Raw genomic sequence first — 15973 nt, forward strand, 5'->3', positions numbered from 1 at the left:
TCTGGGATTTGAAGGGCCTTTTAGTGACCCCTCTCTTGCTGCCCATGCAGGCAGTCCCAAAAAGATCAGGGACATGGACGACGTGGGCATTTTGTGGAGACTGCTGCTCCAGCACCTGGGGAAAAGGTGTGCTGTGCTAGCAAGAGAGAGGAGTCTAAAGACTCCTGAGCTCACCCATGGCCATCTGTACCTACAGAAATGCAGGACTGGGTTTTGCCATGAGCAGGTAAGGAGACATTTAATTGGTGGGGTGTGAGTGTAAAACACTTTGAGTTCTGCTCAGGATTGCACTATCATTGGGGCAGAGCATCCTCACAAAGATGAGCAAAGGCTGTATTTACAAGTGACTTTGAGCTCTGGTCAGGGAAGGTGAGTGCACTCTCATTTGTCACCTTGGTGTACAGCTAGAGTGACGCCACTGGAGATGGGCAAAAACATCTGAATAAACAGAGGGTGTGTGGGATCGGTGCCCAGAAAATCGGTGAATAGAGATATAATTGATTACCTGATTATTCTGAAGAGTCTTGAGCCTCTAAGTATTTAGGACCTGTGCCTTTCCAGACAGGTTTTCTGTATGGTGAAGAAAGCACTGCCTTCCTGGGTGTGCAGCACACTCCATCTTTTTGCAGAGGTGAGGGAGAGGTCTATTTATGAGGTCAGGTAGAGATTGACAGGTCCCTTAAGCCTACAAACTTAATAAGGTTTTATTAATATGGGAGAGCATATTGGTGTTTGTTTATGGATATACCGTAAGACTGAAGGTAATCAACATCATAGCGAGCCCAGCTAAGGTAAGTAAGCAATGCTGCTGAGTGGAATACCCAGGCTCCTGGGTTTAGTGCAGGGAAGAGCTCCATGCTTTTACAGGTGTGCCTGACTCCAGAGCTAACAGCTTGGGGTGCCAGGTAATCCAGAATAGACAAAGCACATGGCTGGGGCCATGTGTGCTGACTTTGTTACTGGCTGCTGCTGTTGGGAAGAGCATGTGGATGGCTGTCGTTAGAGTTGTACCAAAAGAAAGCTCACAGGAATGCCAGCTTGGCTTTTTTTTTTTTTTTTTTTCCTATCACTCAGCTGCACTGAAGCCCGACACCTCTGGTAGCCAGTGAGAGGCTGGTTCTGTGCTGCGCTCTTACAGGAGAAGCCTGGCTGCATTAACTCTTACTAAAACCAGCACTAGACAACTTCAGCAAAACCCAGGGATGGAGGTCAAGTCCACAGAAGCCAGCAGCAGCTCCCAGGGAGGCACCGGCTGTCTGGATCTTACCCTGGTCACTTTCACTGAAACGGTGACTTTCACAGAAGTGGTGGCAGAAGAGGAGTGGGGATCCTTTTACTATTCCTTTAAGGTATTACTTTAAGGGGTGCATTACTTTTCTCAAATGCTTGCAGCTTTGGAGCTTTTTGAGCACATATGTGGGGAGGCCACTAACATTCTTTAACTTTTTTTCCCAGATATTGGTAGGTTTTTTTCCCTGCAAAAACAGCTGACAGCATGTGTGAGGCATTTACTGAAAAGCAAAATACTTGTAGAAATTGAACTTCAGATTTACATGTCTTAGCTAACTCTATCCCCTTCCAAGAAAGGACAGTACTGGTTTTCTGTAGAGGTATTGTAATTATACATGCATCTTTAGTCAAAAGCTTGCATTATTTTAACACATTTTTAATGTAATTTCTTAGATGCATCATCTTGGCATAAGGGATTTCTTTTCAATTTTCCAGCTGTAACAAATATTGTACACAAGTGAGACGGGGTTTTTGTTGTTTGGGTTTTTTTTAATTGTGAGGGACAGGTTCTAATTTGTTTGTTTGTTTGTTGGTGAGTTGAGTGGGGGTTGCAGTGTCTTTTGAAATCTGTTGTTAAGAATGCATTAGATGAGTCATTCAGTAGTGAATGCTGTTCAATTGAATGGGAAGTGTATTCAGTCATCTCCATACTAAACATCATCCTAGCGATATGTAAATGGAGGAAAAAGATTGGAGAAGTTCTGAAGCTCACATTCCTTCAGATTTCTCTGCCTGTTGCTACTGCTTAATTTTGTTCTGAATGCCATGTATCTCTTTATTTTTATGGTACGTTGTACAAGCTCAAGTCATTAAAAAGTCTGGCTAGGAGTGCCCTGCCATTCCTTCTGGACTTCAGCACCAAAGAGATCAATTTCAGCAAGAAAGATCCAGGCATTTGCATCATTTGACAACATGAGAGGTAAAAGGGGATATATTCAGGAGCAATTTTGTATCTGTGAGAGTAGTAGTAGTGCTCTGACACAATCTTAGTGGAATCAGTGGAATTACAGCAGGTTCCCAGCCCTGGTTTAGAAAGAGATGATCCATAGGGCCAGTCTTAACTAGTGAGGGTCTCTTTTAACATGCTGCTTGAAATTGCTAGGGTAATACTTGCTAACTAGGATTTCAAGGGTGAGAAGTATTTTTTATTCCCCCTCTCCATGTTAGACTCCTAAAATGCTCTTGAAAAAAAATCACAAGGGACAAGAAAAATATTTTAACAACTTTCTCTTTATCTCCTGTCTTCTTTTCACAGTTAGGGCTGTAAATCTGAACAATGTCATGGGAGCAATATTTTATAATAGTAAAAGTGACAATTAATTCCATGATTAGAAAGTCCCCAGGCAGAAAAATGCTCGTTAATAGGAGAGATTGAGTAAATTACAATAATTAGGGAACCAAGGATAGTCATGCATGCTCATCCAGAGCTAAAGGAAACGATTCTGTAGCTGAGGGCTTCTCATCAGACTTGCTCTTGAGTCTCTGCCGGATGCCTGGCTCTGGCACATGTAGCATGAACTTTGCAAGGAGACTCACTGATTTCACATCAATTACTATCTGTTGATAGGCATGGAAATATTTTGACTCTAGAGACGAGTGACAGCTGGTGCAGCTGTAGGAAAGGAAGGAGAAAGCACCTGCTCTGATGACTGCAGTGCAGGGAAGACAGGGCTCCCTGCCAGCAATTTCAGCACTCAGTAAAACCCACGTGTGGAAGTTGCTGCTGATACCTGTTGACTCCGCTGGCCATCATCATCCCCCTGCTCTGCCCATATTGTGGCTGCATCCTTGCCACTTCAGCAAGCCAAGCAGCATCATCTTCTTCTTTATAATGCTGTAGTTAAGCAGCTAAAACAATTCAAGTTTCAGTTTGGAACAGGCTGAATGAATTTGAAAAACAGAGCTCAGTGTTCAAAACATAGCTTACAAATAGGGTTTGGATTTTCAAACACACTGAAGCTTGTGGCTGACTGTGAAGGCAGGGGGGGTGAGCGGTCACTACACAGGCTGAGCCCAGACCCTATGTGCAGACAGAGCACACAAGCTATATCTGCTTGGAAAATGCAGGTGTAACCCACCTTAGCAAAGCAGTCATAGGAAAACATGATCTAAACTGATAAAAGGAGACTAGGGAGTGACACCCTGTAACTGTGTTGATGACTTTTTCATGATTCTACCCAATGACAGGTGCCAGGGTGTCTCACACGCTGCTCAAACTACATGAGCATGTGCTGGTGTCTTCTTTTCCTCCCGAGTGGCAAAAGGATGGCCAGTACCCACCCCAGGTAGTGTCTGTGTTGTACTGTGGTGGCAACATGACAAAAGTAAAATAATGTGCATTAGAGTATTTCAGTGCCAGAAAGGCTGAGCTGTGATTGCTTCTCTTCCCAAAAAATTTGCGCTTCTGTCTCTTCCTCTGCTTAACAACTAAACCCTGCAGAGTTTCAGATTAGACAATGTTTTGCCAGTTCAGGTTTTTGCTGTCTTTTTGGGGGGAAGGCTGAGGAGAATTTTATTGATTTGTTTTATCTCAAAAAATGGAACATTTTCTCCACTTAGAGGAATGCAGATTTTCTTCTGGTAGTCATTACTACAGAAGGGCCAGCTGCTCGTCAAAGCTTTGCTAATGATGTCTAATTTTGGGGCCATGTGGGCTAACTAAACTGACTCTTGGCATACAGAATGGCAGCTTTTGGAGCAGGACTGGGTGTATCCATGCATCACTCAGCATGCAAGAAGAGCTGGTGCTTTCCATGGCAAAGGCGTTGCCTCATTCCCACTGCTATTTAGGTCTTGCTGCTGTGTCATGGCAAATTGTCCCTGAAAACTCAGATCATCTTTCTTCCTGTGTGCCTTTTTGTGGGGTATCCAGGCATTTTATACCTACCTGGTATAAAATACCAGGAAGGTTAGTGTCTTAAACTACAAGGAATTCTGCTGGCTGCTTCAGCACCTAATTCAGAACAGATGTGTAAATTTGCATTAATTACAGCTCCAACCTTCCAAGCCAAAGGAAAGTTCATTACAATCCTTTACAATCTCCTCCATATGTGTATGTGTAATCCATGTGTAAAAGGGCTCTAAGCATCAATAGCACCTGCCAAATACAGTAGTACAGAAAGCACAGAAATCATCCAAATACCTGTAGCCTTCCTCTACTTTAGGACCTCCTTAACTCTGCAAACCTGACAGGGTACAAACCAGAAACCTGTCTGGAGAAAAGGTGGAATCTCAGAATAGGTTTGGCATGATTTTGCACAATGTTTGGGAGGTTTTGTCAGGGCTAGAGGAAGCATCTCCTCCTGCCAGATTCTTAACAGACCAGAAGTTTTCACAATGGTAGGAGCATGTGCTTGTCCTCAGAAAGATTGGGTAGGGCTCATCTCTTTTTTAAGAGCTCTGCTGAGAAAGAAGATGCCCTGCTTTTACACAGGAAAGTAGAGCTTGGAGTGCTCAAAAAGAGAAAGGAACAGCAACTGTGAGTTTTCTCAGTGGGACTGTGTTCTCACCATCATTTCCTACCTCCCAGCAAAGCTGGGAATCCATCAAGTAGTGTTTTTTGTTTCCTGCTGTGTACAGTCCCCACCTGTACAGCAGGAAACAAAAAAGCAGGACACAAAGGTTTTGTTGTTTACATCCAAGGTTGTTGAGAACCCCAGTGTCCCCCCTTGCCAAGTGGGAGCCCCAATCACTGCTCCAAAAGTTGACGCACCCCTGCCTCTGTGCCCATGAGCCCTGGTCCCCGTGCCATGCAGCAAGGGCACAGCAGTGGCATTGAAGTGTTACCGCTTTCAGGAGGAACTGTGTGCTTATCAAAACCATCACAAATTATTTTAAATGTGTCTTTGACTGCACTCCCCCAGCATTGCAGCATTCACTGTACCTGTGTGTTTTAGCCTATGTAGCTCAGATTTTAAACAGGATAGCACAATCTAGCACAAGTAAGTACAACTCTAAGAACATGGGCTGCTTATCCATGGAGCTAATGCTCTTTACAAGGGTCGGGGTTTTTACCATTACCAGCAAAGAGCTGAGGAGACCAGCATGCTGAGAGGTTTTGTAGGACTGTCCTGTTACATGGATTTGGCTCCAGGTGTTCTCAGAGACTGCTGAAGTCACAGTCTAACGTCCCTATCCTTTAATCCAAATATAGGAGTCTCTTTATCTCCTGAAAAGTATTTGCTTATGCTATTTCTCATTCTGATTTTCAAGCAAAGATCACAGAGCATCCCATCATTGAATACATAATAGGAAAATAATAATGGGTGCTGTCAAATTTCTGGAATAATCTCTGCAAATGCAATCACACATTTTAGAAAATAGACATATCAAATAATTCAGAGGTAACTTTGCAATCTTTTGGTGGGGGAGAGGAGGAGGATTTGGTTTACACAAATAAGGTGTCAGGGACTCCTGAACACAGCCTCTGCAAGGTGCTGTAATGACTGTTGCTATTCCTGAGATAAGAATGATCTCCTTGGGCTGCTGCCCTGTTGTTGGCCAGGCTGGCCTCATCCAGCAGCTTAAACACAGCACAGAAGGGACTGGCAGTCTGACAGCCCAACAGGGAGAAGCTCTGAGCAGCTAATTTGGGCTGTTCTACACCAGCAAACGTCATACTACTGTCCCTGCTCTCCACATAGGCACACTGTTTGCCCCTGTCTGCATCTCCTACGTAAATGTCCCTAAAAAGTATAATTTTTTTTTACATTTTTGAGATATTTAAATTTTACCGATGAGGCATACATAATAATTTTAGGTGATTAAGAAAAACACCACTTTGGAGTTTTAAATAGGGCTGTCAAAAATCATAAGATTATGGATAGACCTTTGAGTGGTCTAATATTATCTTTCTAGATTGAAAATATTCTAAAAAAATATAGATAGGTACACCATTAAAAATGTATGTTTCCTGATGACATTTAAATCAGGAATATCTGTCTAATTCTGTGGAATTTTCCTAGAGTGCAATGAGTAAAACATCCTGCAATAACTGAACAGCACTGCCCACATTTCTTATCTGTCTTGTACCAAATCACAACAGAATGGCAAATAAGAACTATTTGGTGACAGAATTGAATTGAATTAATCACATTTGTTACTGACTGTCGCCATCACACCTATAGAGAATTTTGGGACAGAGTGGAGGCTTGTTCAGCTGTTGAGGTTGGAAAGATCATTGCAATTAGCATGCATTAGATTGTGTGCATTGAAGGGACCCTGCTCATCCATGGTGATGAAGTCAGAGCTAATAAATAGGTTTTTTTAAAAAGCATAGGTTAATCAAAAAAAAAAAAGCTAGATTTCAAAAAGAGGAGAAATTCATCTTGATAACAAAATTGCCCCTTTCCATGAGGAAGTGTCTTGATTTAGTGAATAGACTTTCTCAGCCTATTTCTCAGCTTTTCTGTTTCCCTAAGTCTAAAAGGAAGAAAATTTTGTAGATCTTTCCTCTATGTAACACATAAACATGAGTGAAATACCATATCGACACAAACTCGTACAAAACTGCTTCTCAAGTTCAACAGAACAGAAAAAGTCAGCTTGTGCTCCTTCCAGCTGTGTGTTTTTTACAATGATAAGGACTCCTTGGGAAGTGACTGTTGTCAGAATATTTGATATGTTGGTGGAGGTTTAATGTGGCAATGCATCCCAGCTTTGCCAGAATGTTCCGTAACCTTGGGCTGGGAGGATAACCCCAGTAATCAGTTGGAAGGCAGCCTCTGCACAGGGGATAGGAGGGCTATCAAGCACAACCAGTAGCATTTAAATGAGAAAGCAGCAGTCCCAGAGTCAAACCCGAGGCTGAACTGGTGTTTATGCACTTTGAATCAGGCTCCATTCCAGCCACACTAATTAAAAACAACAAAAAAAGATCAACTCCTAGAGGGCTTGTTGCCTGCTGAAATGTGTTTCTCTCAAATTCAATCATAATGGAAGCACTTTCAATGACAAAATATAAAACTTAGCTTTGAACTTTCTTTTCTCCCAGTCTTTCTTACCTTCACATGAGTTTCCCCTCGGTTTTTAAGTGTCAATCAAATTGTTTTCCCAAAATTTTCAGGAATACCTTGTGTGAGATCTGAGTAGAAACATCTTCTCAGTTTTGCCTTGCTGGATGGAGAACCCTCTTTCAAAACATATTTGTATTACAGGGGTGGACAGTACAACTTCCTGCTGCTTGTGACAGCCAAGGCTGAAGATTCCAGTGACCTTCCCAGTTTTATGTTTCTTTCTTATTAAGACACAGGCTATCAGCAAATGAATCAAGAGCTTTTCAGCCATTTTTTTAGCTTTTCTTTTTATGAAGATTAGGAGATGAATTAGTAATCTGAATCTTCACATTCAGGTCATTAGCATTTGTTGCTGTTTGAAGCTTATTTCTAGCCCAAGTATTCTGTTTGTTGTGCCTCTTCTTGTAAGATATTTGGTGCCCCTTGCTTTTTTCCTTCTTGACAGTCAGAACTGTTGTTAATAATTTACGTATACGCAACTTTCTTTGAGGAGATTGATGTTACATTGTGGGGTTTTTTCACAACCCAACTTGTGTAGAAAGTTTCAGCACAGGAAAAAAGATGGATGTTTCCTTAGAATTTTAACCAACCAAGTTTGTTCTTTGTTTTTATGTATTAAAAAACCTTTATTTTGTAGGTGGTAAGCATAACCGTAGTCATGACCCCTTCAGTGGCATCACACTTCATTTCTGGAAGCCCACAGTTTAAGCTGATCACACCTGGCAGAGATTCTTCATCTCAGGACTTCAAGTAAATATTTAAAAAAGGACTTTTAAAGTCTTTTTTCTTAAGGCAACGATGCTTTTCCCATTTCCATGCCAGTAGCCCTTACAGCCATACTCTTTACTTGCAGAACAAATTTTAAGTTATGCAAAGATTACCAGAAAAATCTGAGCTGTTCTTTTTTCTGTGATACAAAAAATAATATGCAACATGGGCAAAGCACTAATCTGATTATGTCTAAGTATCTTCTAGTTTTAAGAATACTTGTTAAGAAAATAGGTCTTATGCATACTTGTGTGTGTGCATAATAATTCAAGTAGAGAAGGACTTCTGGAGGTAACCTGAACTAGCCACTTGAAAGCAAATCCAAATGATGCTAGATTTTTCAGGGCAGTGTCTGCCTAATTTCTGAATATCTCTAGGGATGGAAATCTCACAACCTTTCTGTGTTCCCATCCTGGTGCTTGACCACCCTCATGAAGAGACTTTCCCTGTAATGTCATACCAAGATGTCCCATGTTGCAACCCTTGTTTGTGGACTCTTGCCCTTTCATGGTGCACATCTGAGAAGAATCTGGCTCCATCTTCTCTGCACCCTCCTGCCAGATAATTGTAGGCAGCAGTTAGACCCCAGAAGGCTCCTCTAGGGTTTCTGCTGTGTAGGAATCTGGCAGTACGGAAAAGAGGTGTTTTATTATTTTTGCTTTGTTTATTTATTTAAAAATGAAATTAATTATATCAGAGGTTTGGTCAGTACCTTTAAAACTCCCTAATTGGCTTAATGGGTGTATTTCTTTTATTCCCTTCAGTGTAGCAGTCCAAAGTGCAATTTGCCTTAGAGATAAGCTGATCATAAATCCCTGACAGAAATCAGTCAAACTGCATGGCACCTGTCTGCCTCTGGAAAATTAATTCTCCTGGTTTTGGGGGGGTTTTTTTGGGTCTTTGGTTTATTTTTGGGTTTTTTTTTTTTTGGTGTTTTTTAAGGGTTTTAAGTTTCCATCCTAAATGGGGGATGTTAAAATAGCAAATCCATCCTGAACATTTTCAGTTTTCAATGTTCAAGATACCAAATCTTCTAAAGTAGGATAAAAAAAAATTGCTAATCTAGACTGCTCTATTTTTCTGCATGGTCTGCAATTAATGTGATTATTTTAGAGAATGAAAAAAGATTTTTCTCTTTTTTTCCCTCCTTCAAGAAAGTGCAATGCAATCTACTAGTGGTGAACTTGACCAAGAGCATGACAGTTACCCAATTTAACAAGGGGATTTATATAGTCTTCTTATGTGTTAAGAGCACTCTTGCAAAATTGCTTGGCTTGCTTCATGATTACAGCTCTCTTACAATCTCAATTGCTGCTACGCTAACCCCATAATTTTTAAAATATACCAAAGGCAAGATCATTTGTGTATTCCCAGAGTTTATCAACTGTCAAGAAAAAGCTGTTCAGAGACTTAAGCTGCTACTGGCTTGTGATATGAGGAATCATTCCTCTTCTTCACCCAGGAGACCAAGAAGATGGTGCAGAAAGATGCCAGGTCAGCAGGACCAAGAAGTTGCCACAGGCCTGCAGTGCTCATATTAAGAGGCCAGTCAGCCACTCCAGGCATGGAGTATCTCTCCCTCCCTTTTTCTGTTTCCTCATTTCTTACCTGAAACCAAATTTTTCCAGAGCAGCCTCAGCAGTTAAAACGTTTTAGATTGGGTCTCTGTTCAAGTACAAATAATCTTTGCCCATTGCTAGTTGAACCTCTCTATTAGGCAACTTCTCTAATATCAGACAAAGGCTTTTGCACCTCAAGACACGAGGAACAGCCCCTCCATTGGACTGGGCTATCAGGTATATCCCCATTCCACAGTCACAGCTGGTGCTCCCCAGCAAGAGGGATACAAATCCTGAGGGAAGACAGAGCAAGGAAGTTGGCTGGGGAGAACTGGAAGGAGGGATGGCATTGTGGTACCAAAATGCCACCCAACATCTCCAAAAGGATTTAAATATGGTCTTGATTAAAAGGGTTTGCAGGAGTGATCTCTGCCTCAAATATAAAGCAGAATACACCTCTTGTTAGACTTATTCCAGCCTCTGGATTCAGAAATTTAATTAGAGAAAGAAAATTATAAGCCATTTTACAGCCAAAGGAAAATGCACACAGTCTTCAGAGAGGTTTTCTGGCTTCCAATTCACCCATGAAGAGGCATTTTCTTCATTGACTAAACATGGCTTTAATCTTAGAGAAACATAGCAAAACCTGAATATGCTCTCTGGATGTTGAGCACTTCCATGCTGCAAACACAGCAGCCTTGTGGAACAGCAATATGTGCAATGGCTCGAGTCAAACCAAGGAAATCCTCTTGACTTTCATTTGTTGGTGACTTTAATAATGTCAACAGCATCTCTAGCTTTTCTAACCTGAAATAACTGCTCTATGACACTAGTCTCTCGTGGCATTCTCATCTACTGTAGTTATTAATGCCCATTTCAAAAGAAGCCCTTGTCAAAAGAGGTTTGGGAGATATTATTATCTTCCTTTTTATCAGAATGCTTCTGATGTTTGCACAACATATTATTGAGGCATGTTTTTTGTAAATTACCTTGTCCAGGACTGTTATTAAGAAAGGATTTTTGTTTGATGAATGAACAAGACATGAATCTAAACACTTCTATGTCATAACAATCTGAAGATGATGAATAAAACTAAAGAAAGTTCAGCTGGAGTGAGATTCAAAAATCCATCAGCTATCTCTCTAATCTGATAACTATTTTTAAAGGCTTCACAGATGGCTTCACTGGCTTAATCAATCTCTCTATCTATGATATATTTTAAAGCTTCTTTTTCTTTTTAAATTTTCATCCTGACTTCTGTACCATAGTTTTGATTTTTTGTCCAGTCCACAGTGGATCTAAAGAAGAGATTAGTGCTTTACTTTTTTACATTAGTCTTTTTATGTCCTCAAGGCTATGTTCATCTTTTCCTGCAGTCAGCTTTTCCTGGATTTAGCAACTTGATTCATTCAGTTGTTTTGCCTGACTACATCCTTTATGTCAACTCGTTTGTGTGTCTCTCTTGAAGCACTGTGCCCAGGAGTGGGCATGGCCCAGTGGGAAGATGCAGCAGAGGCACATGAGCCTGGTGTTGATCCCAGAGTGGTGGGGGCTGTTGCTCCCATGGTCGGGTGATTCCGTGACGTTCTGGGGCACTTTGCACGTGTGCTGCCTGTGAGGGTTGATGTTTGGAAGGCTGGTTCGACCAAGAGAGATTACACTCACTGCACTGCAGCCCTGCACTTCTCCTTGTTGGACAGCATGTTGCTTTTTTTCCCAGTACACGTTTCCAATTCATGAAGATAATTTTGAATTCCAATCCTGGCCTCTGCAAAGGCCTTTATCACAGTGGGCATCCCATTAATAACCATGGAAGTTTTCATTCTGCAAGTTAACACAGACTGAGAGAGGCTGCAGTGATTTAAGTTTCCTATTGTTACAACTCCTTAATCCTCAGGAATGAGATCTTTTTTCTTTTAGTCAGAATGTCAGCTCCCACAAATAGATTAATAGAAATTTTGGCTTTATTTCTTTGTCTACGGCCCTTCCAGAGTTACCTCTATTTTCAGTGTTTGCATTTTTAAGTTATCTTTGCAGTCTGGTTTAATGTCTGGAGTCTAACATTGCTTAATTGTCAGGCATTGCTTTTAAATTGGCAGAAGGGATTTAATCTGACCATTTGTACTGTGCTCTTATCCTTCTAACACAGCCTCTGATGTTCCATAGCAATTTCTTCTGTGGGAAACATAAGAAGGTTTGACTGTCAGATCTTTCTTCTGTTCCTATCAATATCAGTTTAATACAGGAATATAATTCCTTTTAAGAAAATGCTCTTCTGATTTTATACCAAAGAAAACGGGAACAAGTCTAGTCCCTTAGTTTTCTTCATGTGAGAAAGATGTTCTCTGAAATGGAAAAACCAAAACAAACCCCAAGGAGAAATCATTGATTTCAAGGACAAAAGTGATGTGAAATCTTATCTTATGATTTTATTGTCTTCCAAAAAGATATTTCCTTCCAATTCCTGTGCTAAGAAAAGCATCCCCATAAAAACAGTTTCACCATATTTCTGCCACACATTTTTAAGGAAATTTGTTTCCAATAAATTAAAGAGATTTGCAGGTAACACAAAAAGACAATTTTTTTTTTTTTTATCTAAAGGCCAAGTATCTAGCCCACATGGGTTGTCTCATCTAGGTCTCTCTATACTCAGTGGAGACAAATCATCCCAAGGTAGGTGAGATGAGTGGTGACTCATCTCTGCGACACTGCTATTACCTAGACAATACTAAGACAATTTAGAACAGTTGTGTCTCTTTGGAACTTCAAAATTAGGTGAGATGACATTATGTTGGTGAAAATCATCATGCTGGGAAAAGTGAAATCCTCTCTACACAGCTTTCATTGTTTGCTTAAACTGTCTCTAGGCTCAGGCACAGAGTGCAACATCAAATTGCCCCTCATCAGGTCTTGCTTTCCCTGCGTGACCCTGTGATCCACAAGGTAGTGTGGGTCCCTACCTGGAGCAAAGCTGAGGCTGGTTCCCAGGAGAAGCTGCTCTGGGGGGCAATGGGAGGGACAAGGACGGACAATGACTGCTGGCCAGGAGTGGGGCTATGTCCCGAGAAGCACTAAGGCTAATTATAAAGCAGGAAGTTCCATGTCCCTGCTCCATTCATTTCATTGCACCTTCCCTCCCCACTCTCATAGTGAACTACTTTCTTTGAAAGCAGAAGGAGCTCTGGTTCCTGCTCACCATAGTGGCTTACAAATGCCTTTAATGAGTGTTCTCCCTGGTTTTTGCTCTTCTATCAGCCTAATCATGTAGGTTGGTATTACTGACAGCATCTCGCACCCAGCCTGCTGAGTCCAAGTCTGTAGGGCCAGCACCTGGCACCCCTCCTCAGCTGCAGCCCTCACCTGCATCCTCCATCTTCCCCTAACTCCCATGTTGTGGACTTGCTGTTTTGAATGGAAAGATCCCAAACTACTGCATTGACAATTGCTAGGATATAAAGATTGGATGTGCACGTACCAAACAACCAAACATGGACACACACATACGGCGTTGATCCTGCAGCCAGAGCATCCCGATGCTTTGAGAGCACGAACAGCATTCTTACCTTTTTTTCTTTATACACACACCACTAGGGGACGTTTTGTCATCACGTTTCAGTCGCTACACAAGTATACTTTTCTTTAGTGGGTCACGCTTCCTTTTCAGTCTTGGTGCACATCTAGATCATGGAGTGGATGTCTGAATTTCGTCAGGGCTCGTGAATGACCCAGACTCACTGAAGCTGGGGAAGAGAGAAGTATTTATTTCCTCCATTTCTCCAAAGGAGCCCATCTATCAACATTCCTTATGAAGTGAGGCAGCTGGTTATTTCACAGCTTGCTGGAGCAGCACAAGAAAGCTGAGAGCTGCCTCTCATTTTAGCACTAAGTGCAGAATACAGACACTGCTAGTTGTTTTGTGAAGGGAGAAGTAATATACAGCCCCTGCAAACCAAACTGGAAAGAACATCACTAGCAGTGATGCATGTTAAGTATTTTCTGAAAAAAAAAACCAAGAATGTCTTTTAGACTAAATAGTTTAAATCAATTGGCAAAACTCAAATTTCACTCCTGTTTTCTATTCTCATCTCATTTGTCTGAGGATAAGTGACTGTCCATCCACCCACCAATATGCTTTTTTCCCTTCTTTCCATTGCAGACAGAGCAGCTGGTGACTCTTTGGATTCTCTTTATTGTCACAATTTCTGGAAATGCCATTGTGCTCTTCTCTACCTGGAGGAGGAAGCGGAAATCTCGAATGACCTACTTTGTTACTCAGCTGGCAATCACAGGTAGTGTATGGGAGGGGAAAGGGCACCTGACCTGCACAGGAATCACTGTTAAAATGACAAATAAGAAAATGTGAGTTGAGGGGTGAAGAATCTAGTTGCCACCTAATGCCCAGTTGCAGTTTGCCATAAAGCAAATGGATGGCTACTTATCTTAGGGCTCAGTCTGACTCTGATCTAAAAAGATGTTGCTAGATGTAGTAGTATGCAGCAGCTGCAACCCATTGGTGTCACTAAATCTTATATTCCAGTCTGAGTTTGCATCTACATTTCCCAGAAGATGTCTCCAGTTGTTGTCATGGAACTGCTTAAATTAAACTAGTTTAAGATTAATCTCTTGTGTTTTTCTACTAAAACTACTCGATCAATTATTGTCCTGTGGTGAAGAGTGAAAATAACTTAATGTTGTCCAGTTTAATGAAGGGAAATGTAACAATATACAGGTGGAGAGGAATGCATTTAGGTGTTTTTTTTTAATGGACAAAAGGATGCTGATCCAAGGACTTTGTAGTTTTTAAACAGAGTGGGAAATGTACAGGAGCCTGGTTTGTAAAATGTCAGTCTCAGCAAGAAGGAAAGGAAATGAGCATAAGCAGCACATTGTTTCTCTGTGGTCTTGAATGGACTACATTTGTGGGGGTTTAAGTTTCCCAAGGGAAAATATGTGCTGTTTCTCTAACAGTGTCCTGCTACTAATCCCTGCTTACAAGACGTCTGTGTTGTACTGTTTGTGTATATAGGATATGTTTATAGGCTTCTATTGGTTTTTTTTCTTCCCCTAAGCTATGGTAGGAATTATAGCACTTTTTCACTAAAGAACCATTTAATATATGATTTTCCAACAATACTGCTTCCTCCTTTGCTGTCTGTTGTACTGGAAAAACAAAGCACTACGCTGCCCAATTTCCACCATGCATTTTTGTAAATAACTCCATGGTCTCAGCCATGTCTGCTCAGGAGCATGTTCAGTTTGAAGAACTACTCTTAGCTGAAACAGACCAGGGTGTGCAAATTGATGCAAAGAGGTAGGCCTGTAACAGGTGATGGAAGAATCCTTGTAAGGTGAGGAGGCGAGGGTTTGCAGTGACTTCTTTTCTGAAGTGCTGACAGCTGTTTTCCTATTTGCCTGAGTCATCTGTAATAAATAGTTTTACTTCTTATCTCAGTTGTGACCTTTATTGCCACTTCCTTCATGAGGCAGAAGTATTATCCATCAGGTAAGGCAGGTCAATACAGCCTCACCCCCAGCTTGGAAGCATCAATCACAGATCAAGCATTGCAGTGTTCACAGGAGTTTCAAAATAAACACTGCTCAAAGAGCTCCCCATCCCAGATGAATGGGATGTGCTCAGGCAGCCAAGCAGAAGTACAGGCAAAGAAAGAAGAGCAGAGGAAGCCCCAGACGGACATCATCCATTTCATACTTACTGTCAGGTGTACTGGGAGGAGTCTACCGCTGTTTCTGTGCTGGAAAAGTGTCCGAGGGGGAATTTTTCCATTTTGTACCCATAGGAAAGAGGACTTTTTCTATTAGAATGGAGGTCCATGAAGAACTATTCACTAGGGGTTTAAGTACTGTCAGCATGAAGGGAGAGGAAGGCATTGCAAGTGCAATTTTGAGGGAGCTGAAAGAATCAGTGACAGTGGCAAAGTCAACAAAGCAAATACACCATTAGATGCGGGCAGCAAATAGTGCTATACAGCTGATGCTATAATTTGACTGAGATTTGTGTGTTCCACTTGCTGATTCTTCTGACTTCCCATTCCCTAAAATTATCCTTGACTTTTAAAATTGCCTGAGTTCAACAGTCTATTCCATTTCATATTACAAAAATTCACATAGAAAACTCACTTGACATTCACATCTGCAACGTTAAAAGAAGTAACTTCAGCTCTAACAACAAGGCTCCTTTCAAGCAATGTCGATTTCTTTTTTGTGATGCAGGAGTCAGAACTCTAATTTATCTTCCCGCACCAAGACTGCTTGTCAGTATTTTGGCACAAGGAAATGACTTAATTCCTGAAATGGAGCCATTTCACTTTCTTATCTTTAAAA

General features: G+C 41.3%; 1 protein-coding gene across 1 annotated transcript in view; it reads left to right on the forward strand.

The window, feature by feature from the left end:
- Window positions 1-1202: 1202 nt before the first annotated feature.
- NPSR1 (neuropeptide S receptor 1) overlaps window positions 1203-15973 on the forward strand; it is a 55589-nt gene continuing 40818 nt past the window's right edge. The window contains exons 1-2 of the mRNA XM_058816308.1: window positions 1203-1349; window positions 13788-13920. Of these exons, the coding sequence (XP_058672291.1) occupies window positions 1203-1349; window positions 13788-13920 (280 nt within the window). The remainder of the gene's footprint in view (window positions 1350-13787; window positions 13921-15973) is intronic.

Source organism: Ammospiza caudacuta, chromosome 1 (assembly GCF_027887145.1).
Source record: "Ammospiza caudacuta isolate bAmmCau1 chromosome 1, bAmmCau1.pri, whole genome shotgun sequence".
Classification (NCBI taxonomy): Eukaryota; Metazoa; Chordata; class Aves; order Passeriformes; family Passerellidae; genus Ammospiza; species Ammospiza caudacuta.